Source organism: Hemitrygon akajei, chromosome 5 (assembly GCF_048418815.1).
Source record: "Hemitrygon akajei chromosome 5, sHemAka1.3, whole genome shotgun sequence".
Taxonomy (NCBI): Eukaryota; Metazoa; Chordata; class Chondrichthyes; order Myliobatiformes; family Dasyatidae; genus Hemitrygon; species Hemitrygon akajei.
This window is the reverse complement of record NC_133128.1, coordinates 166,854,893-166,881,385: the sequence shown is the minus strand read 5'-3', so window position 1 is coordinate 166,881,385 and position 26,493 is coordinate 166,854,893. Positions and strand designations below refer to the sequence as shown.

Genomic DNA, 26,493 nt, shown 5'->3' with positions numbered 1-26,493 from the left:
CTAAGTTGAAATAACAGATAAATATAAATTATTTTCCTTATCTAAGGATGGGTTTCCCCAATTGTGAACAAGTCAAATGTAGAAGTAAATCAATATATTTAAACAATATAAAGAGTGCTGAACATTTCAAGCTTTAAGCTATGCCTGGGTTCCAGCACACAGTAATTAAATATTTCAACTGCAAATATCTAATTTGTCCACTTATACATGCAGTGTTCCTTCTAGAGGTTATTTATTTATTTCTCTTACTTGTTGAGATGCAGCATGGAATAGGTCCTTCTGGCCCAGGCTGCCTAGCAACCCCACAACCCTAGCCTCATTATGAGACAATTTACAATGACTAATCAGCAGATAACTTCATTCATTTGCCCATCCATTGAGATGCTCCCACAACCAATGATCTCACTTTAAGGACTCTTTATCTTGTTACTTCATATTCTCGTTATTTATTATCACGCCTTTTATTTATATTTGCATTTGCACAGTTGGAGTTGCACTTCTGTAGATTTGCTGAGTATCCGTTAGGCAGGAAAATGAATCTCAGGATTGTATGTGGTGACATATACGTACTCTGTTAATTAAATTTATTTTGAACTGGTAACTCTTTCAACTATGGAAGGAAACCAGGGCACCCAAGGAAAACCCCACGTTTCACAAGAACATACTGACTCCTTACAGATGACATCAGAATTGAAGTCAAAACTCTGATGCCTCTAGCTGTAATAGTGTTGCACTAACCGCTATGTTACTGTGGTGCCCGAGAGGTAAACATAGCTAGTCACCTGCTAATTTACACTTTAAACTAAAGCAAATTTATATTGTACAGTATGCACTTTCTTGGTTGCACTAGGACATCATGCTGTACCTGATTTAAGTGCAGTATGCACCTCACCTTAATAAATCATTTCCAAATAGTATTGTGGTAAAAAATGATCAAAAACAGGAAGAAAAATTTATATTAATGTCTTTGAATCAGAACAAATATAATGCGACAGACCAGATACCATCTGAATGACGATTAGGAACGTTACCTTAATCTTATCTAACTGAAACCTTTAAGGCAGCTGCAGAAGTCACAGGTATCCATATAATTAACATTTGTCCTCAGGCAAACAAGAAAGGTTCCTTGTTTGTGCAACTCTTTATGCCAGGTGAAGATCAGCAAGAACTAACAAGTACTCTTTGTGAACTAAAACTACAAAAAGGGGATGATTCCGAAGACATGTCCAAACTAAATGCAATAACAAGTAAATCCTGCGTTATTCCAATAGATGTTACTTTATGTAACCAAAAGAATTATTACTCTAACTCTGAAAAACAAACAGAAATTACTCCAGAGCCAGAATATTTATGTTTGGCACTAATTTCAAAATGCAAGTGTTAATCAATCATTCCCTTGATTGACTAAAGCTAACACTCCAAACCATATTTTACAAACTTTTTCTTCAGGATATAAGGTTGATTCTTTACATGACGATTGCAGCTCTTATTCTTCATATCATCCAATTCTTGAGTAAGTGAATATTTTATGAAAGTTGGCCAGAAAATAAAAATTACAAGCTGTTTTCAATTGACACAATTGTTAGTGGGATGATCTTCCCTCTAATCTATTAAACTAAATCTCCTTTTTTTGCCAGTTCAATACTCAAGTGTGCTGCCAACTCATATCTTGCAGTTACTTTTCATGGTTTGTGATCGTTATTTAACATGGAACAAATCAAACACAAAAAGTAATTTGCTTTTGAGCCTGCCATTAATAATTTTATTTTACATACACAGAACTGTTTTTCTCCGAAGGCAAGTTCAAAACTTTGCAATTATTTTAAGTAAACAGAATCTGTAATCAATTGAAAACATATATATTTATGTCATTGTATAAATCCATATATCAGATTCATTACAGCAATTTTTAGAATAATTATATCTTTATTATCTGCCATAACTAGATTTACCAGAAGAGATTTTGGTCAACCAATTGCATGATATATTCTATAATGACCACAATATTTCTTTTTTTAAAACTTGCATTCAATGAATTCCTAAAAATATTCATAAATGAATATTCAGATAAAATTTGTGAATTTGAAAGCAAAATAATTTACATTAATTGATAGCTAAGTTTTCTAAGACACACTCTTCTTGAAATCGGACAAGAATTCATTAGACTGCTGTAAGAACAGACCAAACAATATGTATGAATAGTTCATGTACTAATGTTGCAAATACAGCTAAAAACTGAAGTCTTGCCTTCCACATGGTTTTACTTACCCAACAGCATGTCTCGTATTTAACAAGTTCAGCAAAAGTGTAAGTTATGAAAGGTAGTCTCATCCAACATTAAAAATAAACTGGGTTGACTTGATCAGCCTTCTAAAAGTTTTCACAAAGCACTGAACGTGAGACTTCAGAAACATGCTTCTATTGAATTGTACCCTAAGGCAACCGAGGTGCTCACCCGCTATTGGTTTTCCTTTAAAGAAACTAACTGAAACAATAGAACGACTGTCAGCAGCTGCAGCCACCTCTAACTGCAAACCCATGAAGCTGCAGAAAACTAGGTCAGTACGCCGAGATTCCCAACTTTAAGTATTAAGACCATAGTCTGTAGATAGACTTTCTCTCATGCTGACTTAAATCAGAAAATAAATTCTACTACATATCTTTTGGGTAAGACCTAGAGTCTGAAAGAAACTAGACCACCATAAATCAAGCCTCAGACATTTTTTTATTCTTTGTTCCACACTGCACACAAGTTGAGGGGTGGAATACTAAACAGACATGTTAATGCCTTCCAATTCTTCAAATGTAGAAAGAAATTACTTGAAGGAAGATCGAAGGAACTAAGATAAAAGTTAATGATTGCTATGTTCGTAATAAAGGGGGTGTAAATTGCGATAAATATACTTGTCCAAGTGATGATACTTCTCTCTTGCCACATCATAATTTTATGATTTATATGATTTGAATTAAACAAGGCTTATATGATTTTACATTACTTTTGCTTTATTGGTTGAAATGTTTGCTCTGAATTAGGTAGATTATTAAAAATGAACTTTAAGACTTTGTGATAGATAATAGATTTTAAATACACCAAAAAGATTTAGTTCCAATTAAATGTATACTTTTTATCAAATACAGGTACTCCAAAGTTTTACAAGTAACATTTACATTCAATGTTTCTGCAAACTAAGTACTTCTGCATTATAATCCAAAGAAAATGTTTAATATATAGCAAAGACAATAGTTCCAATTTAAAACATCATGAGTCCTGGTTAGGTTTTATTTGAAAAAATTCTGGTGAGTGATGGGTTAAGATTATTGTGCTTCTTACAGTAACAAGACAGTTGAGTGGATACAAATTTTCAGAAGAATTGAAGTAAACAACCCCAAAAAAATGAACAGGGTTACTAAAACAGAACAAGCTATATGTAAACTATCACAAACAAGGTGAAATCCTTGGAGGATAATCAGAACTAGATGAAACATGTTAAAACAGAAACTAGTGCAAAAATATGTGAGCAGATAGGGTTAGCCAAAGTATGAAATGTAGCTTGAGAATATTTCTTCAATTCATAACTAAAAAATGCCGGAAATCAAAGGTTTGAAGAGGCAATAAAAGACAAAAATGAGTCAAACCACATGGTCTGAGAGGTTCCCAGGAAAACAGTCAAATATTAGTTGGTCATCCATCAGGACAGCTGGAGCTTTTGCACATTTCAAGAAATCTGGAATATCATGCAGGTTAGCTGCAAGACAGCTGACCGTTCACTCCGTTTCCTCATTTGTCATTGACAATAATGTCGAAACAGCGAGCTATTAAGGAAAGTGTCCAAATATATGTCATAGCTGGCTGGTGTACTAAATGCTGACACTGTGGAAAAATTAACAGTGTACAAAAACACTACTTATTCTTCTTTAATTTACTTTAGGGGTATAATAAGCTTTTAATTAAAGTTAGCTTTATTTCTTCTTAAGATTTTATTTAATTATTTACATCATTATTATAGTGTTTGATTTTTTTTCAACCTCAGCCTCATGATCTCATTAGGCACATGTACAGCATGGAGTCAGATTGTCTAGCTCATGCATCTGGAGAAGGCAAATCAGAGGGGCACAAAGTATTGAAGGGTCGAGTGAGGGAGGGCAGTCTGGGCAGTGAAATCTGCTCAGGACAATCTAGCACCTTTTATCAGCGAAACTCAAAATTAATATTTCCATAACTCAATCCAATAATGCATAGACAAGCTATTTTTTAAGTTGGAGCTTTTAATGCCAGGGAGTCAAAAGTTCTTGATGTCTGACATAAAACTAGAAAAAAATTCCATGAGATATGCCAGAGGCAGGAACAAGACACAAGGCTTATCAAGAAATGCAAGTCAAATGTAAGATTGTCAAATGAGAAACAAAGAAATATAGAAAACCTGCAGCACAATACAGGCCCTTCAGCCCACAAAGCTGTGCCGGACATGTCCTTACCTTAGAACTACCTAGGCTTACCCATAGCCCTCTATTTTTCTAAGCTCCACATACCTATCCAAGAGTCTCTTAAAAGACCCTATTGTTTCCGCCTCCTGCCCATTCCATGCAATCACCACTCTCTGTGTAAAAAACCTACCCCGGTATCTCCTCTGTACCTACTTCCAAACACCTTAAAACTATGCCCTCTTGTGCTAGCCATTTCAGCCCTGGGAAAAAGCCTCTGACGTTCCACACAATCAATGCCTCTCATCATCTTATACACCTCTATCAGGTCACCTCTCATCCTCCGTCGCTCCAAGGAGAAAAGGCTGAGTTCACTCAAACTATTCTCATAAGGCATGCTTCCTAATCCAGGCAGCATCCTTGTAAATCTCCTCTGCACCCCTTCTATGGATTCCACATCCTTCCTGTAGTGAGGCGACCAGAATTGAGCACAGTACTTCATGCAGGGCTGACTTAGACACGAACATGGAATTTTTTGAGTAAGAGGCAAGGAAAACAATAAATAAAAAAAGAGGTTAAGAAATTATGGAAGAATTTAGATTGGTTCCGTAAGTACATCCAGTCTTCCAGCCTATTATTCATCAAGATCACAGTCTGACCTTCACCTCAGGACCACTTTCCAGTATAATCCTCATATCCATTCATTCCTTTCATGTACAGAAATCTGTCCATCTACACTTTAAATGAATGTCAGGGCTGAACCTCTAAAGCTGACAGTGATGCAGGTGGATGCTTCCCTGGTGTCATGGATTATTGATTACCAGACTGGCAGACCACAGTACCTGCGCTTGCAACACTGTGTGTCAGACAGGGTGGTCAGCAGCACTGGGGCTCCACAGGGGACTGTCCTGTCTCCCTTTCTCTTCACTATCTACACCTCGGACTTCAACTACTGCAAAGAGTCTTGCCATCTTCAGAAGTTTTCTGATGACTCTGCCATAGTTGGATGCATCAGCAAGAGAGATGAGGCTGAGTACAGGGTTACGGTGGGAAACTTTGTCACATCGTGCGAGCAGAATCATCTGCAGCTAAATGTGAAAAAGACTAAGGAGCTGGTGGTGGACCTGAGGAGGGCTAAGGCACCAGTGACCCCTGTTTCCATCCAAGGGGTCAGTGTGGACATGGTGGAGGATTACAAATACCTGGGGATATGAATGGACAATAAACTGGACTGGTCAAAGAACACTGAGGCTGTCTACAAGAAGGGTCATAGCTGTCTCTACTTCCTGAGGAGACTGAGGTCCTTTAACATCTGTTGGACGATGCTGAGGATGTTCTACGAGTCTGTGGTAGCCAGTGCTATCATGTTTGCTGTTGTGTGCTGGGGCAGCAGGCTGAGGATAGCAGACACCAACAGAATCAACAAACTCATTCGTAAGGCCAGTGATGTTGTGGGGGTGGAACTGGACTCTCTGACGGTGGTGTCTGAAAAGAGGATGCTGTCCAAGTTGCATGCCATCTTGGACAATGTCTTCCATCCACTCCATAACGTACTGGTTAGGCACAGGAGTACATTCAACCAGAGACTCATTCCACCGAGATGTAACACTGAGCATCATAGGAAGTCATTCCTGCCTGTGGCCATCAAACTTTACAACTCCTCCCTCAGAGTGTCAGACACCCTGAGCCAATAGGCTGGTCCTGGACTTATTTCCACTTGGCATAATTTACTTATTATTATTAAATTATTTATGGTTTTATATTGCTATATTTCTACACTATTTTTGGTTGGTGCGACTGTAATGAAACCCAGTTTTCCTCCGGATCAATAAAGTATGTCTGTCTGTCTGTCTGCCTAACAGAGAGTGATCGTCTTAGTCGCTTTTCTTGTGATCACAAGACCCAGTTGGACATTATTGATATGGAATGCTGCAAGTCCGATTCACTGATTTACTGGTGGACGACCATGGAGCGTGTGGCCTTGATTATAGCGAGGACAAGGCGATAAGCTATATTGTGTACAACTGCCAACTGCTGCAACATTCATGGTCTCAGGATCTTGGACTATATATATTTTTCGTGTGATTGTATTTTACTGATAGCTTATACGTGTTTGCTAACTTACGTAACGCGCTGTAATGGCTTCTCTGTAATGTTCACTGCTGAAGTAATGGTTTCTCTGTAGCAGCAATGTTTGGGTTATGGCTGGAGATAACAGGACTGTGGGATGCATGTTAGCCAATCAAGATTTTGTTGCCCTGTCTTGTGAATCTGGAAGCAGTTGATTTTGCGGGCTTTTGCCAAAGAGGGAGAGAGATGAAGACAAAAGACACGAATGGAGAGATTTGGTAGCCCTCCGGATGGGGTGGACTCGGAGCGAGGGTCCGAAGGGCAGCGACGATCGGAGGAGGTCAATGGGGACCGATCAGCTTATGAGTGAGCTCCAACTTTGCGCACAGACTGTTTAATAAGATTGAGTCCTTTGTTTTTCTTTTATTTCATTTCTCTACTAACCATATAGTCAAAGTAAGAGTTATAATGCTTAATCGTTTAATCGCATATTGTGTATTGTTTATTATTCCAGGGTACTGTACTGATTTGTAACAGGGGACACATCGCGTAGCATCCACCCAAACAAGATTTCTTAAGTTTGGCCGGGCCCGGGGTGGGGGGGGGGGGGGTTATCACCCCCAATATCAAGCTGCTAGGCGAAGCGAGAGTTACACTTATATGTACCTGCTATCTTATATGCGCTAAATGTGTTGTGTGCTGTGCATGACTGTTGGTATTGTGTTTTGTACCTTGGCCCTGGAGTAATGCTGTTACAATTGACTATATTCATGTATGGTTGAATGACAATTAAGCTTGAACTTGAATTTAAAACCATATAGAATATTCCAGGCATGGTCTCACCGAGGCCCTAAACATTTGAAATACAACCTCATAAATAAACTCTCACATAACAAAGGACTGTAAATGATTTGTCCTCCTAATCACTTCTTGCCACTGCACGCAGGGCTTCAATGGTTTGTATATAAGCACTCCTGAGGCCCCCTTGAATATCAGCACTACCCAATCTGTCACCATTTAACTGATTTTCTGTTATGAGCACCAAAATAGATGAGTACACATTTTTCAGAATATATTCCATCTGCCATGTTCTTCTTCAGTTTAAAAGATCTTTACACTCTCCTCCATATTCACAATCTCTCCCAGTATAGAACTATTGGCAAACTTGGAAAGATAGAACCTTGTCTCCTCAATCAGATTGTTTATTATAGATAACAAATATCTGGGGCCAAAGTGCCCATCCTTGCAACACTCCACTAGTCTCTGATCACTGATTGGCAAGCTTAAAAAGATTTGTTGAATCCTACAGCTTCGTGCCAGGATTAGTTTACTTCCCGTCCTTCTGTCATTTCCCAGTACACTTGCTGTTAATCACAATAATATTATACCAAATTATAATTTTAATCATGTTGATGAAAGATTTTCATTTTCCATGGCATCAAGCTTCTTGAACATTGCGGCATGTGGAAAGTGTCCCACCATGCATGAGATGTGCTTTGTAAATAGTGGAAAGGGTGATCTGAACAATATGTCATTGACACATACCCAGCTGAGCTGTGGTCAGAAGTGATCTCTAGATGGTGAATGGTAGAAGACTCGAAGAAGGTATACCAGGATTAAGGAGTTAAACTCACACTTGTTGGTTGTCAGATAGTCGCAGCCTTGCACTTTACTTACCCTTATTAGCCAATGCTAATTAAAGTTAACCTAACTGGCGCTGCAATGACAGAACATCTAGCCTGTGCTTTCATTACCTTTTAATTTTCTAGAATGCTCAGACAGAATTGATCTCCTTTGCAAGATCCCATTGGAGCCTTTTCCACTACTGCACTGTCATACTTTCCACTTTCAAGCCCGGAGAACAAATCAATTTTAGTTTAGTACATTTATTTATCGTAGCTGTTAGAAACCGTTTGAATATTACTTTACAAAAAGGCATGAACTATCTTGAGTCATTTTAACTCCATGATAAGCCAAGTGCACATTCTACTTGGGTAGGGTACACCCAGTGGCATGCATGTTGAATTTTCCAATTTCAGGTAACGTACATCCCCGGAGCTCTCCTGCCACACTCACCAGTTCACCATGTTTTCCTGTCCCTTTGTTCATCCCTTCTCCCTCAGCTAGTCCCATCTGACAACATCGCCTCCCCACCTACCACCTTCTAGCCTCAATCTCACCCTCCCCTTACTCCCTCAACATAATGAAATACTATACACCAGCTATCTTTCTTCTTCCCCTCAGTCCTGATGCAGACCTACACCTTTTGACACCACGGATGCTGGGTTCTGTCATCATTTGGTTTTTGTTAAATATTTGCAGATTTATTTTTATTCCTTAGCAATACTGTGTTGCTTCTTAAGGATCAGAGGGGTGACACTGGGGAATGGAATAACCATCACTCTCAGGCATCCCAGCTTAATGTTAAATGAAAGCTTTCATTCCACGTCGGTAACAAGGGTTACTAAACTGTTTAAATTAAAGAACACATCATTTCTTGGCATGTTGTAAGATTACAGAGTACCAGAATAACTTTCCGCTAGAGAGAGCACAGCAGTTATGTGGCCAGCTTTTACATTACTTATTCATTCGATTTTTCTTTCAATAATTTTGGCTTTTGTAATATGATGTATCTGAGTTAATTTTAGAATCCAGTTATATGTGGTCTTCTTTGCAATAATCTGAAAATACTGGAAAATTACCATTTCTGTATGATTGACAAGCCACAACTCCATTTAGAAATCCAACTCTATCATTCATTATTATCAAACTGACCAAAAATAAACTTCATTATCATAATCTAACATTGACTACCACTCAAAGATGCCATTTTCTTTCTTTAGCTCCATAATTCTCTTACAAAAACTATCGAGGTATCTATGTTTTGTAAGCTGTTCACAAGATGAAGTAGTAGCTCTTTACAAACATACCAAAGGACATCCAAAGAAATAACAGCTCAGAAACAGGTCATAAAGCACAACAGATTCATTGAAATGTCTGTAAAATTCATCCACCTTTGTCCACTTTTCTTCATCTAATCTCATTAATATATCTTGCCTTTTGTCCAGTGTTGATCAAGCTTTCCTTAAAATGCATAGCTACCATTTACTTCAACAACTTATGTGTAATATCTTCCATATTCTGACCACAGGTTGGATAAAGATGATTTTTTTTCCTGAACAGTTACTGCTTTATGTTTATGATCCCTCATATTGGACACAGTTGCTTATGGAAATATTTTTTCCTTGTCTATTCTGTCCAACAATTTGCTCGTGCTTTTGGGAGAGTTTGATCTAGTTGGGCAGGGAGAGAGATGGGAACCAGAGCACCAGGTCAGAAAGTGGAGGGACAGAAGAGAACAGTGAGAGAAAGGTAGATGTCATGACTAGCACATCTGCAAGGGAGGATAGAGAGCAGCAACATAATAGACACAATGGTATTGAAGGATTGAAATATCTTTATTTTAATACAAGGAGCATTATGGGCAGGGTGATGAACTTGGAGGATAGATCAGTACATAGAACCATGATGTTATAGGTATTACAGGGACAGTTGAGAGGGGGATAGGACTGGATGTTTAATGTTCCAGGGTTTCAATGTTTAGGAAGGAATTGGAGGTAAAAAGGAGAGGGACAATCAATCAGGGACAATATCACAGGTGTACTCAGAGGGGACATAATGGAGGGCTCATCACTGAGTCTATATGGGTAAAACTCAAAGACAAGAAAGGTGTAATCACTTTGATTGGACTATACTACTAACAGCCACTGGGACACTGAGGAACAGATGCAAACAGTTTAGGGAAAGGTGTAAAGCCTTGTGGTTGTTGTTCTTCTTGTGGGTGTATTCAACTTCCCCAATACCGACTGGAGCTCCTTAGTGCAAGAGACCCAGATGGGACAGAATTTGTTAGGTGCATCCAGAGGGTTTCTTAAATCAATGCGTAGATAATCCAATGAGAGGAAGGTCGTTGCTGTACCTAGTGTTGGGAAATGAGCCCGGCCAGGTGACTGACCTTTCAGAGAAGAATTAGGAACAGTGATAGTTATAGATAAGAATAGACTTTGTGGGGGAATATTAAATTGAAACAAGACAAATTACAAGAGCTTTAGGCAGGAACCAAGGAAAGTTAACTGAGAATAGTTATTTTTGGTTGAATCCATGTCTGACATTTGGAGGGTGTTTAAAAGACCAACTACACAGACTGCCGGATAACTTGGGAGTGATAGGACTATTCAAGGATAAAAGAGAGAGCATGTGCTTGTAGGTGGGAGATGTGGGCATGGTCCTAAATGATACTTGACTTGGTGTTTATCAAGCAGGATGCAGAGGATAGTGAGATCAGGGTTCAGTGTGCTAGTATACCACAGCATTTTGAGAGAATAAAGGAGGTAGTGCAGGGGCTCCTAACGAACATTAAGGTGGATAAATCCCCAGGATATATTGTAGGTTTTGAGGGAGACAACAGTTTGGGGGTCAAGCTGCGCAGGGAATGGAAACAAAAACCTTGGATGTTCCCAGACTAACATGCAGTTTCTGAAGTAGAGAATTATAATATTCCTATATAGAAAAAATAGAAACAAAATTACTTAAGCTTTTATTTAGCTTAGCATATTGTAACTTTCTTGCCTCTAAGTGAAAGGATTTAGGTTGATTTCACAATACGTACTGCTTCTAAAACCTAGCCTTTTGACACATCAGTGCAGTAATGCAATTATATCAACTTATGGAAGAGAGACACTAGGGTAGCTCTCTGCCTGGGTCCACCAAGGCCTACCAGTAAAACGTCTACGACAAAGAAATTTCCAAGAGTAGGCTGAAGCACAGTATTCCACTTGGCACAGTCTTCCACTAGCCCCTGAACACCTTTGTTTCGCTAACCCAGTCTAATGGGTTAGTGCCAGCTTCTGCATACTTTCCATGTCTCAGGCCGTGTCTATGTGTTTCTGTCCTTTGATTAATAATTTCAGTTGAAAGATTTATTTTTGCAGCAGTCCCAGATGATCTGGAATGAGTGCGCACATTGTAATCACAAACTCAATAACTGTGGCAATTGAACCTAGTGAACCCGGAGTTCAGCCCTCACTGGTTGTCAAACAGGCAACTTGTGAAACTGAGAAACCTTGTGCTGCATTGTGCTGTGGAACGAACAGCATGGTAGGGGCAGGAGGCCAACAATCTTAGCAAGATAGATTAGGGCCCAGTCAGTCTGAAAAAATTATATCCCACAGCACTGTTTGAAGAAGACCAAGAAATTTTCCTGGTGTTTGGAGCAACATTTCTCAGTCAGCCTCACCAGAACTGATTAACTGGGCACTGACACTTATGGGATCTTGCTGTACTTAAATAAACTCAATGTTTGTCCACATCACAATAACGGCTACTCTTTAAAAACAATTCACAGTGTGTGCGGCTCTTCAGGGACCCCTGAACATGTGAAAAGTGTTTTCAAAATACAAGCAGTCTCTTTTTTCATCAAACCCAAGAAGCTGTTAAGGATCAGGCAGGGACTACATATTAGAAACTTTGGAGTAAATCCAGAACGATCAGTGGGAACCTTTGTTTTCAGGGCTAGCCAACAGCAGAAAAACGTCAGGGCTGTGTGGATTGTGCTCATTATCGGCTGTGAAAAGGAGAAAGACTCTTGGCAAGGATACAAACAATACATCTTTTGTAGAACCCATGTCCTTTCAGCTGCTGCGTGATAGTCATACATTATCATGTTTTAAAGATAAACAAATGGAAAAGATAAACACTTGTATTTCTGTATTATCCTCCTATGTATTTAAGTGCCTTACCACGGCCTCCTTGCAGAAAGTAGCCCCAGTAATTATACTGATCAGATAAAATCTATCTCGAATCATCCCATCATTTGATATTTCAATCAGATTAGAGAATCTCTGCTCTTGTATATCTTTTAAGTTCATGTTAATAATTACACTGAATAATAAAGGTTTTGCTTCCTGAATACTTTGGGGTGCATCTTATGAATTTTGGGCTGCTGATCATGAAAATCGTCATGGAATTCCCCTATCACTCACTTGAAATCACAAACAAGAGAAAATCTGCAGATGCTGGAAATCCAAGCAACACACACAAAATGCTGGAGGAACTCAGCAGGCCAGGCAGCATCTATGAAAAAGAGTACAGTTGACATTTCGGGCCGAGAACCGAAATGTTGAGTGTGCTCATTCACTTGAAATCTCCTGGTTTTGGTATTTCAACTCATAATTCGGGTCAATTAAAATATTGCCCACTATGTAAGCCAAAAAGTTTTCCATCTTGTCCGGGCATGCTCAGGCAGGATGAACGCTGCATGGCAGGACAGATTTTAGAAAGGCTGTAAATTTCCGTGAAGCATTTTGATATATGAGACAGATGTTTCACAAAATAACTGATGCTAAGATTAAAGAAGGCATTTTGTTGGTCCACAAATCAAGTAGGTCTTTAATGACCGGCAATTCACAGGACTTCTAGTGGGACTGGGGAAAATCACATGGAAAGCATTCAAGGATGATGTTGAAAATTTTCTTGGCAACTACAGAGCAGCAAACTACGTGCAGCTGGTTGATAATATGCTTCAAACATACAAAACCATGAAGTGCAACATGTCACTGTAGATTCATTTTCTGCATTCCCATTTACACTTCTTCCCTGCAAATCTTGGTGCTGTCAGCAACAAGCACAGTGGAAGGTTTCACCAGGGCATTCCGCTCATAGAGAAATCGTATCAGGGAAACTGAAATCCATCAATGCTGGCTGATTACTGTTGGACACTTAAGCAAGAAGCTCCAGACACTGAGTACAAATGAAAATCATCTACAAAACATCTTTAGTTTAGGTGAACTATTGGAAAGCATCACTGTCATGCAATTTAATGCATTATATTCAATAAAAGTTTTTTCTTGTTTCTCCAAATTCCCGCATGATACAAGTAATCTGAAATAGAATGTTATATCTCAATGCACGGAGTATAAGAAATAAGGTGGACAATCTTGTTAAACTATTATAGATTGTCAGGTATGATGTTGTGGCCTTCACTGAATCGTGTCTGAAGGATGGTTGTAGTTGGGAGCTGAATGTCCAAGGTTACAGGTTATATCAGAGGACGAGGAAGGTAGGCAGAGAGGGTGCTGTGGCTTTGCTGGTAAAGAATGGCATCAAATCAGTAGAAAGGTGTGACATAGGATTGGAAGAGTTGAATCCTTGTGGGTTAAAAAACTGCAACAGTAAAAGGACCCTGATAACAGTTTTATACAGGACTCGTGGACCACGGATTACAACAGGAAATAGAAAAGGCGTGTCGAAAGGGCAATCTTATGATAGTCCTGGGAGACTTCAACATGAAGGACAATTAGGAAAATCAGGTTGGTAATGGAGCTTAAGACAGTGAGTTTGTTCAATGCCTAACAGATAGCTTTTTAGAGCAGTTTGTCGTTGTGTCTGCTAGGGGATCAGATGTACTCTATTAGGTGTTATGTAATGAACTGGATGTGATTAGGGGGCTTAGGATAAAAGAACCCTTAGGAGCCAGTGATCACAATATGATTGAGTTCAACTTGAAATTTGATAGGGAGAAAGTAAAGTCTGATGTAGCAATATTTCAGTGGAGTAAGGGAAATTATAGTGGTATGAGAGAGGAGTTGGTCAAAGTAAACTGGAAGCTGCTGCAGGCAGGGATGTCAGCAGAGCAGCAATGACCTGAGTTTCACAGGAAAAATGAGGAAGATGCAGGACCTATGCATTCCAAAATCAAATACTTAAATGGCAAAATAGTACAACAGCAGCTGACAAGCGAAGTCAAGGCTAATTTCAAAACAAAAGAGAGGGCATACAACAAAGCAAAAATTAGAGGAAAAATAGAGAATTGGGAAGCTTTTAAAAACTTACAGAGAGCAATTTAAAAAATTATTAGAAGGGAAAAGATGAAATATGGAAGTAAGCTAGCAAACAATATCAAAGTGGATACCAAAAGCTTTTTCAAGTAGGTAAAAAGATGAGAGTGGACAGAGGACCACTAGAAAATGAGGTCAGAAAAACAATAACTGGGGCAATGACATGGCAGATGAACTAAATAAGAATTTTGCATCAGCCTTCACTGTGAAAGACACTAGCAGTGTGCTAGATTTTGAAGGGTGTGAGGGAAGAGAAGTGAGTGCAGTTACTGTTACAAGGTAGAAGGTGCTCAAAAAGTTGAAAGACACAAGGGTACATAAGTCACCTGGACCAGATGAACTGCACCCTAGTGTTTGACATTGTGGAGGTATTAGGAATTATCTTTCAAAAATCATTTGACTCTGGCATGGTGCCAGAAGACTGGAAAATTGCAAATGTTACTCCACTCTTTAAGAAAGGAGGAAGGCAGCAGAAAGGAAATTATAGTCCAGTTAGCCTGACCTCAGTGGTTGGGAAGATGTTGGAGTCAATTGTTAAGGATGTGTTTATGGAGTACTTGGTGACACAGAACAAGATTTGGCAAAGTCAGCATGGTTTCCTTAAGGGAAAATCTTGTCTGATGAACATGTTGGAATTCTTTGAGGAGATTACAAGTAGGATAGATAAAGGAGATGCAGTGGATGTTGTATATTTGGACTTTCAGAAGGCCTTTGCCAAAGTGCCACACGAGGCTGCTTACCAAGGTATTACAGGAAAGTTACTGGCATGGTTAAAGCTTTGGCTGATTGGTAGGAGGTAGTGAGTAGGAATTAAAGCATCCTTTTCTGGTTGGTTGTCAGTGACTAGTGGTGTTCCGCAGAGGTTGGTGTTAGAACCGCTTCTTTTTATGCTGTATATCAATGATTAAGATGATGGAACAAATGGCTTTGTTGTCAAGTTTGCAGGTGACATGAAGATTGATGGAGGGGCAGGTAGTGTTGAGGAAATGGATAGGCTGCAGAAAGCCCAAGACAGATTAGCAGAATGGGTAGGAAAGTGGCAAATTAAATACAATGTTGAAACATGCATGGTCATGCTCATTGATAGATGAAATAAATGTGCAGACTATTTTCTAAACAAAGAGAAAATCTGAAAATCTTAGATGCAAAGGGATTTGGGAGTCCTTGTGCAGAACAGCCTAAAGGCTAACTTGCAGGTTGAGTTGGTGGTGAGGAAGGCAAATGCAATGTTAGCATTCATTTCAAGAAGTGTTGAATGCAACAGCAGGGATGTGAGGTGCTGAGGCTTTATAAGGCACTGGTGAGGCCTCACCTTGAGTATTGTGAACAGCTTTGGGCTCCTCATCGAAGACAAGATGTGCTGGCATTGGAGAGGGTACAGAGGAGGGTCACAGGGATGATTCTGAGAATGAAAAGGAAACCATACAAGGAATGCTTGATGGCTCTGGGTCTGTACTTGCCGGAATTTAGAAGGATGAGGGAGGATCTCATTGAAACCTTTCAAATGTTGGAAGGCCTAGACAGAGTAAATGTGGAAAGAATGTTTCCCATGGTGGGGAGTCTGGGACAAGAGAGCACAGCCTCAGGAGAGAGAGGTGTCCATTTAAAACAAAGATGTGGAGAAATTTCTTTAGCCAGAGGGTGGTAAATTTGTGGAATATGATACCATGGGCAGTTGTGGAGGCCAGGTCGTTGGGTGTATTTAAGGCAGCACTTGATAGATTCTCGATTGGACATGGCGTCAAGGCCATGAGGTGAAGGCCAGGGAGTGGGCCTCAGGAGGGAACAAAAGGATCACCCATGACTGAATGGTGGAGCAGACTCAGAGGGCCAAATGACCTGATTCTGCTTCTATGTCTTATGGTCTAACACCAGTGTGAGGGGAGTCACTCTGGATTTTATTAACTGAACCCCTATTTCAATAAGATTTCCAAGGTCCTTTCTGATAGCATCACAGAGTGGGAATCTGATGACAGGAACCTGAAATCATGAAAAACATGAAAAGTTGGTGACGCGCTCTAAACAGCGGTCACACTGGGTCCAATCAAAAGTGTATTTGTTTGTCTTGTATGTCTTTTTCACAAGCACAAGCCACTACTGGATACCAAGAACATCAATTACTGCAGGACTATCCCATCGGTGAATTACTTGATAGCGATGAAACTGGACTTATTGCGTACTGTTGCCATGTTGTCGCTGGGACTCACGTGTACCGTTGCACGGTGCACAGTGGAAGTGATTGTCTTGGATGCTTTTATCGTGATCACAAGACCCTGTTAGGCCCTTAGGGAAGAAAGCTGTTGTCCAGCGTTAATTGGAGTTAAGAGGTAAGTTTACCAAACCTTTTTAAAAAACAATTTAGTGTAAGAATGCTTTAATGTATCCTGTGGTACCAGAAACGTGGTAGCACGCACTGCCTGGCTGAGGGGCAGGTCCACTCCTGCTGTTCATCAGAATTTTGAGCAGACCTCGTGACCAGTAAACGTGGAGTTACAATCTACCTTGTTGAACTTTGTTTACCTGCACCGCACTTCCTCTATAACTGTTACACTTTACTTTGCAGTGTTATGGTTTTACCTCAATATGCTATGTAAAGACCTGTATGAACAGCACGCAGACAAGCTTTTTACTGTATCTGGGTACATGCAACAATAGTAAACCAATTCCGATCCGAAGGCAACACCAGTGAATCTGCAGATGCTGGAAATAAATAAGAACACAAAATGCTGGCAGAACTCAGCAGGCCAGACAGCATCTATGGGAGGAGGTAGTGACGACGTTTCGGGCCGAAACCCTTCATCAAGAGTGAAGTAACATGGGATGGTCGAGGGGGGATAAGAAGTGGGGGGAGGGATAAAGTAGAGAGCTGGGAAGTGATAGGCTGGAGGGAAATGGGCTGGGGGAAGGTGGAGAATTATGGGAAATAAAAGAGAAAGAAAGGTAGGGCTGGGGGGAGATTATAGTGAGGGGGGAAAAAGAGAGAGAAAGAGAACCAGACTAAAGTAATAGATTGGGATGGAGGTAAGGGTGGGGGGCAGGGGTATCAACGGAGGTCTGTGAGTTGAATGTTCATGCCAGCAGGTAGATAGATAGATAGATAGATAGATAGATAGATACTTTATTCAACCCCATGGGGAAATTCAACTTTTTTCCAATGTCCCATACACTTGTTGTAGCAAAACTAATTACATACAATACTTAACTCAGTAAAAATATGATATGCATCTAAATCACTATCTCAAAAAGCATTAATAATAGCTTTTAAAAAGTTCTTAAGTCCTGGCGGTAGAATTGTAAAGCCTAATGGCATTGGGGAGTATTGACCTCTTCAACCTGTCTGAGGAGCATTGCATCGATAGTAACCTGTCGCTGAAACTGCTTCTCTGTCTCTGGATGGTGCTATGTAGAGGATGTTCAGAGTTATCCATAATTGACCGTAGCCTACTCAGCGCCCTTCGCTCAGCTACCGATGTTAAACTCTCCAGTACTTTGCCCACGACAGAGCCCGCCTTCCTTACCAGCTTATTAAGACGTACCTAGGCGGGAGATAAGGTATTGCTCCATCGACCTACGTGTGGCCTCATCTTGACGGTAGAGGAGGCCATGGATAGACATATCAGAGTGGGAGTGGTCTGTGGAATTGAAGTGTGTGGCCACAGGGAGATCCTGCCACTGCTGGAGGACCGAGCGCCGGTGTTCGGCGAAATGGTCTCCCAGTCTGCGGCAGGTCTCCCCAATGTATAAATGGCCACATCGGGAGCACCGGATACAGTATATCACCCCAGCTGACTCGCAGGTGAAGTGGTGCCTCACCTGAAAGGACTGTCGGGGGCCTAGGATGGTGGTGAGGGAAGAAGTATGGGGGCAGGTGTAGCACTTCTTCCATTTGCAGGGATGAGTGCCCGGAGGGAGGTCGGTGGGGAGGGATGGGGGGGTGGGGGGGGGAGATGAATGGACAAGGGAGTTGCATAGGGAGTGATCCCTGCGGAAAGCCGAGAGTTGGGGGGAGGGGAAGATGTGGCTGGTGGTGGGATCACGTAGGAGGTGGCGGAAGTTACGGAGGATTATACATTGGATCTGTAGGCTGGTAGGGTGATAGGTGAGGACCAGGGGGACTCTATCCCTGGTGGGCTGGCAGGGGGATAGGGTGAGGGCAGAGGTGCGTGAAATACAGGAGACACAATGGGAGGGCAGAGTTGATAGTGGACAAAGGGAAGTCCCTTTCTTTAAAAAAGGAAGACATCTCCTTTGTCCTAGAATGAAAGGCCTCATCCTGAGAGCAGATGCGGTGGAGGTGGAGGAATTGAGAGAAAGGGATACCATTTTTGCAGGAGACAGGGTGGGAGGAGGAATAGTCTAGGTAGCTGTGGGAGTTAGTAGGTTTGTAGTAGACGTCAGTGGATAGGCTGTCTCCAGAGATAGAAACAGAAAGATCTAGAAAGGGGAGGGAGGTGTCGGAAACAGACCAGGTGAATTTGAGGGTGGGGTGAAAGTTGGAGGCGAAGTTAATGAAGTCGACGAGCTCAGCATGTGTGCAGGAAGCAGCGTCGATGCAGTCGTCGATATAACGCAAGAAAAGAGGAGGACAGATACCGGTGTAGGCTTGGAACATAGATTGCTCCACATGGCCGACAAAAAGGCAGGCATAGCTAGGACCCATGCGGGTGCCCATGGCTACACCTTTCGTTTGGAGGAAGTGGGAGGATCCAAAGGAGAAATTGTTAAGGGTGAGGACTAATTCCGTGAGGCGGAGAAGAGTGGTGGTAGAGGGTGACTGGCTGGGTCTGGAATCCAGGAAGAAACGGAGAGCTTGGAGACCTTCCTGGTGGGGGATAGAGGTATATAGGGACTGGACGTCCATGGTGAAAATGAGGCGGTGGGGGCCAGGGAACTTGAAATCTTTGAAGAAATGTAAAGCATGGGAAGTATCACGGACATAGGTGGGAAGGGATTGAACAAGGGGAGATAAAAATTCCAATCCACTCTCTTCGTCACCCAAAGAGAAGAAAGCACAAGAGGGGTTTTCAAAAATAATACTTCCAAGCTCCAACCCAGAATACTCCTGTTCCTATGCTTTTAATGATGGTGTCATACAACCCAATAAAACAGAGGCAAGACCTTCCTAATATTCAAAATCTGTAATCTGATGATGGGCTGGGCAGCACAATACATAATTATCCTGCAGTCAGAGGGAGTCCCAACTCTTTCTGCAGCCTAATAGAAATGCTGATTATACCAACTATACTCTTATCAATTATATGGCAACAAAGGAGGCTGTTTGCCAATGAAGTCAGTGCCTGCTCATTATAGAGTAAATTAATCACTCATTTCTCCTCACTTGTAAATTATTTTCAAGTCAATCCCTGCTGAAAGTCATGGTTGCCATCACTCTAACAGCCTTTTATTTGTAGTGTGTACATACTCCTATTGTAAAAAGTTTTCTTCACATTTACCCATTTATCTTTTGCTCATCACTGAACCTGTGCCCCAGTACTTGAATCATTTGCTGATGTGAAAGGCTTCTTTCTGTTTCTAGACTAATCAGGATTTGTGCATTTGTATCAAATCTCCTCTTGATCTTCTTTACTCCAAAGAGCGTGACCACAGTCTCTAGAGAGGAAGCATTCAACTATAAAACCACATCCTTGGAATAAATGTGGCATTTTTTTCTGCACCTATTTCAAAGAGTTTCACACTCGCTGTAAAAGGTGGCAGCCAGAATGGATGTCATTTTGAATTAATCAGTCTTTTAAAAAGGTTCAGCTAAATGTCCATGTTTCTGTACTCTGCCTCAATTGAAGCCCAAGATCCGATACATTTCCTGATCACTGACTCAACATGTCTTGCCATCCTCAAAGATTTATGCACGTCTACAACTAAATCCCTCTGCAACTTCATCTTCTTTAGGACTATGATACACTGCAGGCATTGTCTTTCTTTGCTCTTTTCACCATGAACTATCATTTCAGATATATGCTAAATGTTCAGCTGCCATTTATCTTTCCATTTTCCCATCTGTGAAATGTCCTTTTGGAGCCTGTCATTATCCTCCGTACCTCTACATACTTCCAAGTCTGGTATCATCTGCACATCTTCACATTTTATTTTTACACCCATTTCCTTGCGTTCACATTTGTTAGAAAAAGCAGTCAGAAGCATCAAGATTGTTGAGACCCAGGACAGAGCCATACATTTAGATTTGCAGTGCAGTGTTCTCCCAGAGGAGATGCTTCGGGACATTTAAAACAAATCAACAGTCATTTTACTCACAACTCTTGTGGGCTAGTGGGGGAGGAGGGTGTCACTCTTAACATTTGCCCATGACTGCAGCCTCAGCTTCAAGTTCAAGTTTAATTATCATTCAACCATACATGAGTATAACCAAATGAAACAGCATTCTTCCAGGACCAAGGTGCTAAACACGTTACCAACAGCTCACACCACACTGAACTTTTCACATAGCACATATAGCATATATGATTATGATTTCACAAAAACACACACTGTCACAAAGAAAAATAAATAAAACCCAAGTCCCTAAGTGGCATGTCTGTAGAACCTCTGGAAAGTTGTTTTAGTCCAGCTTGTTCTTCTGCTGAGTGAACACTGGAGTGCTACACCAGTGGGAGGGAACAGCCCCCAGCCCAAGTACAAATTACAGTGCACCCCACACAGGTTCTCTCACTCCACACCGCCTTGTCATCTCCTCTCCTTGTCAGCTGCAACAGACAACCCCACAGCGTGGGTCTAATCCTTGCCACAAATGCAGCTCCCAATGAACCAGTGAACTGTACTTGCAGTATTCCACAGGGTCTTGTGATCACAATAAAAGCGTCCAAGACAATCACTCCCACTGTGCACCGTCCAATGGTACACAGCAAGTCCAGGCGACCAAACAACAACAGTACGCAATAAGTCCAGCTCATCGCTATCGAGCAGCTTACTGATGGGATAAGTCCTGCTGTAATTGATGTTCTTAATATCCGGTAGTGGCTTTGATTATGAAAAAGACATACAAAACAAACAAATACACTCTTGATTGGACCCAGTGTGATCGCTGCGTAGAGCATGCCGCCAACTTTTCATGTTTTTCATAATTTCAGGTTCCTGTCATCAAATTCCCACTCTGTGATGCTGAGTATCAGAAAGGACCTTGGAAATCTTATATAAATGGGGTTCAGTTAATAAAATCCAGAGGGACTCCCCTCACACTGGCGAGACCATTAGACGTAGGAGCAGATTTAGGCCATTTGGCCTATCGAGTCTGTTCCGCCATTCAATCATGGCTGATCCTTTATTTCCCCTCCTCAGCCCCACTCCCTGGCTTTCACCCCGTAACCTTTGATGCCATTTCCAGTCAAGAACCTATCAAGCTCTGCCTCAAATATACCCAAAGACCTGGCCTCCACAGATGCCTGTGGTAATAAACTCCACAAATTCACCACCCTCTGGCTGTAGAAATTTATCTGCACCTCTGTTTTAAATGGATGCCTCTCTATCCTGAGGCTGTGCCTGCTTGTCCCAGAATCCCACACCATGGGACATATCCCTTCCACATCTATTCTTTCAACATTCAAAAGGTTTCAATGAGACCCTCCCTCATTCTTCTAAATTCCAGTGAATACAGACCTGGAGCTATCAAATGTTCTGGCATGTTAACCCTTTCATTCCTGGAATCATACTTGTGAACCTCCTCTGGACCCTCAGATGTCAGCACATCTCTTCTAAGATGAGGGGCCCAAAACTGTTCACAATACTCAAGACAAGGCCTCATCAGTGCCTTATAAAGCCTCAGCATCACATCCCTGTTCTTGTATTTGAGGCCTCTTGAAATGAATGCTAAAATTGCATTTGCCTTCTTCACCATCAACTCAACCTGCAAGTTAACCTTTAGGGTGTTCTGCACAAGGACTCCCAAGTCCCTTTGCATCTCAGATTTTTGGATTTTCTTCCAGTTTAGAAAATAGTCTGCACAGGTTTATTTCTTCTGTCAAAGTGCATGACCATGGATTTTCCAACATTGTATTTCATTTGCCACTTTCTTGGCCATTCTCCTAATCCGTTAAAGTCCTTCTGCAGCTTACCTGTTTCCTCAACACTACCTGCCCCTCCACCAATCTTCATATCATCTGCAAAATTTACATCAAAGCCTCTATTCCATCATCAAAATCATTGATATAGAGTATAAAAACACTGATCCCTGCAGAATACCACTAGTCACTGATAGCCAACTCACTGCCTCCTACCAATCACCCAATGCACTAAACATGCCAGTAACTTTCCTGCAACACCATGAGTTCTTAACTTGGTAAGCAACCTCATGTGTGGCACCTTGTTGAAGGCCGTCTGAAAGTCCAAATATACAACATCCACTGCATCCCCTTTATCTATCCTACTTGTAATCTCCTCAAAGAATTCCAACAGGTCCGTCAGGCAAGATTTTCCCTTAAGGAAACCATGCTGACTTTGCCAAATCTTGTCTTCTGTCCACGAATACTCCACAACCTCATCCTTAACAATTGACTCCAACATCTTCCCAACCACTGAGGTCTGGCTAACCGGTCTATAATTTTCTTTTCTGCTGCCTTCCTCCTTTCTTAAAGAGTGAAGTAACATTTGCAATTTTCCCATCTTCTGGCACCATGCCAGAGTCCAATGATTTTTGAAAGATCGTTGCTAATGCCTCCATAATCTCTTAATGCTACCTCTTTCAGAATCCCAGGGTGCAGTTCATCTGGTCCGGGTGAGGTCTTCCAGCTTTCTGACCACCTTCTCCCTTGTAATGGTAACTGCACTCACTTCTCTTCCCACACTTCCCTTCAACACCTGGCACACTGCTAGTGTCTTCCACATTGAAGACTGATGCAAAATTCTCACTTAGTTCATCTGCCTTCTCCTTGTTGAAACACATGAATTCAGAAGCAATAGGTTGCTATTCATGATCCATGGAGCTGCTACATTTTGCAATGCTTGGACCCACACCCAGCATTATAGATGAATGACACCCATGGGGGACTTGCTGAAACATGCTTAATTAATAACATACTTAAAATTCATGCTGAAACCTCATTAGCATGATCTAGGCAGCCAGCCAGCACCAACTGTACTGTTGCTGACCTGACTTAGTCATAGAGACCTGCAGCATGTAAACATGGTTTTACACATCCATGCCAATCCCATCATTCAGTGCATGGCCTAAAGCTTTCTACGCCCATCTACGATCACAGACTCTGCTTCCACCACTCTTTCTAGCAATGCACTCTAGGTTCTCACTCCTCTCTTGGTGATAAGGTTCCCCTTCAGATCCCCTTTTAAACTAAATCTGAATCCTCTAGATTTATTCACTTCTGACAAGGGGGTGAGTTTCTTGCAGTCTATCCTTTCCGTATCCCTCACAATTTTATGCACCTCAGTCATGTCCCCTCTTAAGCTCCTCTGCTCCACATGTTAAGTTGCTCTGGAAGGTTAGACAACATGGAATCCAGGGACAGCTGACTAATTGGATAAACAATTAGCTTCATGGTAGAAAGTAAGAGGGATAGTGGATTGTAGATGATTCTAAAATAGGTGGTATAGTGGGCAATGAAGAAAGTTATCAAGGTAATCTTGATTAGCTGGATTGAGAAATGGCAAATGGAAGCTAATTCCAATAAGTGCAAGGTGTTGTATTCTGGAAAGTCAAATCAAGGTAGGATTTCTACAGTGAACAGCATGTCCCTGGGGAGTGTTGTAGACAAGAGGACCCTAGTATAAGTACATTGTTCACAGAAACTGGAGTCACCAGTAGACAGGTTGGTGAAGAAGGCTGTTGCCATGAGGTTTCATAAATCAGGGCGCTGAGTATCTAAAAGTTGGAGGTCATGGTGTGGTTGTACACATCCTGGTGAGGTAATACTTGGAGTATTGTATTCAGTTTTGATCGACCTGCAAGAGGAAAGATGGTATTAAACTGGAAAGAGCACAGAAAAGATTTACAAGGATGCTGCCAGGATGTGAGGGATTGAGTTCAAAGGAGAAATAGGACAGGCTTGGACTTTATTCCTGGGAGACTGAGCAGTGGTCTTATAGAAGTGTATAAGATCGTGAGGAGTATAGAAAGGGCAAATGCAAGCAAACTTCTTCACAGAGTCGGACTATCAAGAAGTGGAGAACATAGATCTAAGGTGAGATATAAAAGATTTAAGATGAACTTGAGGGACTTTTTTTTAAACGCAAAGAGTGGTATCTAAATGGTATCAGCTGCCAGAGGAAGTAGTTGAAGCAGGTACAATGTTAATTAATAAAAGACATTTAGATAGGGAATGGATTGGAAAGGTTTTGAAGGTTATGGGTCTTAACTGGCAAATGGATGGAGCATCTTGTTTAGTGTGGACCAGTTGGGTCATGGGTCTTATTTCTGTGTTGTCTGACTCTCTGACATCATCATCATTCTGGAGCCTAAGACTATGTCTACACTGTCAACAACTTCACCAATTGCTGCTGCACCTGAGAACCTAATTATCATGCCTCCAACATCCACATCCAAATCATTCACATTTAATGCAAAACAAAGTCCCAGCACTGATCATCACAGAACACCTGAACTCACAGGAACTCAATCACAAAAACAACCTTCTTTCTCCTATTGCCAAGCCACTCTTGGACGCAATTTGCCAAATAGTCTTTAATCCTGTTGGTCCAAACATTTTGATTAGTCTCGCATGTGTGCCAAGTCTATGTGGCCTCATCAATACACTTTGTTGTCTCCTTTGATTCAGTCAGATTGGTCAGACACAACCTGCCTTTGTCAAAGCCATATCGGCTATCTCCAATCTGTCCTTGTCTTTCCAAATGATCATTAATCCTGTCTCTCAATTTTTTCCAATAATGTCTTTACTACTGATATTAGCCTCACATGCCTATAATTGACAGACATTTAGCTGCCACCTTTCTTAAAACAGGGAGATTACATTTGCCTTTTCCAGTCAACTAGTACTTCCCTCGTGGCCAGGGAAGATTTAAAACTTTCAGCCAAAGCCTCAGTAATCTCTCTTTTGCCTCCCATTACATCTGGCCCTGGTGATTTATTCCCCCTTTACCTCACTAAGGCATAGAGTATCTCATCCTTATTAATGCAGATTCGCACAAGAATGTAACCTTCTGCTTTACTGGATTCTCCAACTACAAAGCCCACTTGCTTTGTGAATACCAATGAAAATTAGTCAATTAAGACCTCACTATACTTTCAGACTTCATACAGAGGTTGCTCCTGTTCCGCCATATTCTTTCTCTGTTCTTCCTTTGCGCTTAATTTACGCCAGGATATGGAGCTGCCAGTCCTGCCACCTTTCAACCACTCTCACTATTGGCAACAAGGTCACAGTCCTACATGATAATTAAAGCTCTCAGTTGATCTACCTCACTGGTTAGACTCTTTGCATTAAAATAGATGCAGTTTAGATGTGCATTCACCTGCCTGCTCTGTCCTTTGGACATTTAACTTTTTCTCTTCTAGATGGCTGTACCTGCCAATCTGAACATCTGCTCCAAGCCCCATTCCCCTGCCAACTTAAGTTTCACATTCCCCAATGGCATCAGCAAACCTTCCTGCTAGAATATTGGTTCCTTTCTGGTTTATGTGCAGCCAGCCTCTCTTGTACAGATCCCATCTTCTCTAGAAGGAACCTAAAGTCTGTCCCTCTACAACAAATGAAATGCTAGAAGAACTCAGTGGGTCAGGCAACATCGATGAATGGAATTGGGCAGTCAGTAGTCCTGCTGAAGTGTTTCGGCCCGAAACGTTGACTGTACTTTTTCCATAGATGCTGCCTGGCCTGCTGCATTCCTCCAGCACTTTGTGTGTATTGCTCAAATTTCCAGCATCTGTAGGGGTTCTCTGGTTTAGCATTTTGAGTAAAGTCCCTTTATCAAGACTGGAAAGAGGGGAGATAGCCAGTATAAAAAGGTACCTTTTTTCCTTTCTAACCTTTGAACCAAGGGAGAAGAAACCCAGTTACAGGAGATGGAACCAGGTGGGGAAGAGTGATGAAGCTAAGTAAAGAGGAAGGGGCTCACTTCTCCTATTTCCCTTCCCCATCTGCTTCCATCTACAATTTTTTATTACATT

General features: G+C 41.3%; 1 protein-coding gene across 7 annotated transcripts in view; it reads right to left on the bottom strand.

The window, feature by feature from the left end:
* znf385b (zinc finger protein 385B) overlaps positions 1-26,493 on the bottom strand; it is a 406,157-nt gene that overhangs the window by 213,329 nt on the left and 166,335 nt on the right. Inside the window, exon 1 of one of the 7 annotated variants that reach the window (XM_073047099.1) lies at positions 2,269-2,450. The exons of the other annotated variants lie outside the window; for them this stretch is intronic. Coding sequence (XP_072903200.1) covers positions 2,269-2,278 — 10 coding nt within the window. The 5' untranslated portion in view covers positions 2,279-2,450. Of the gene's footprint in view, positions 1-2,268; positions 2,451-26,493 lie in introns of those variants that run through there. 7 annotated transcript variants of the gene reach the window in all.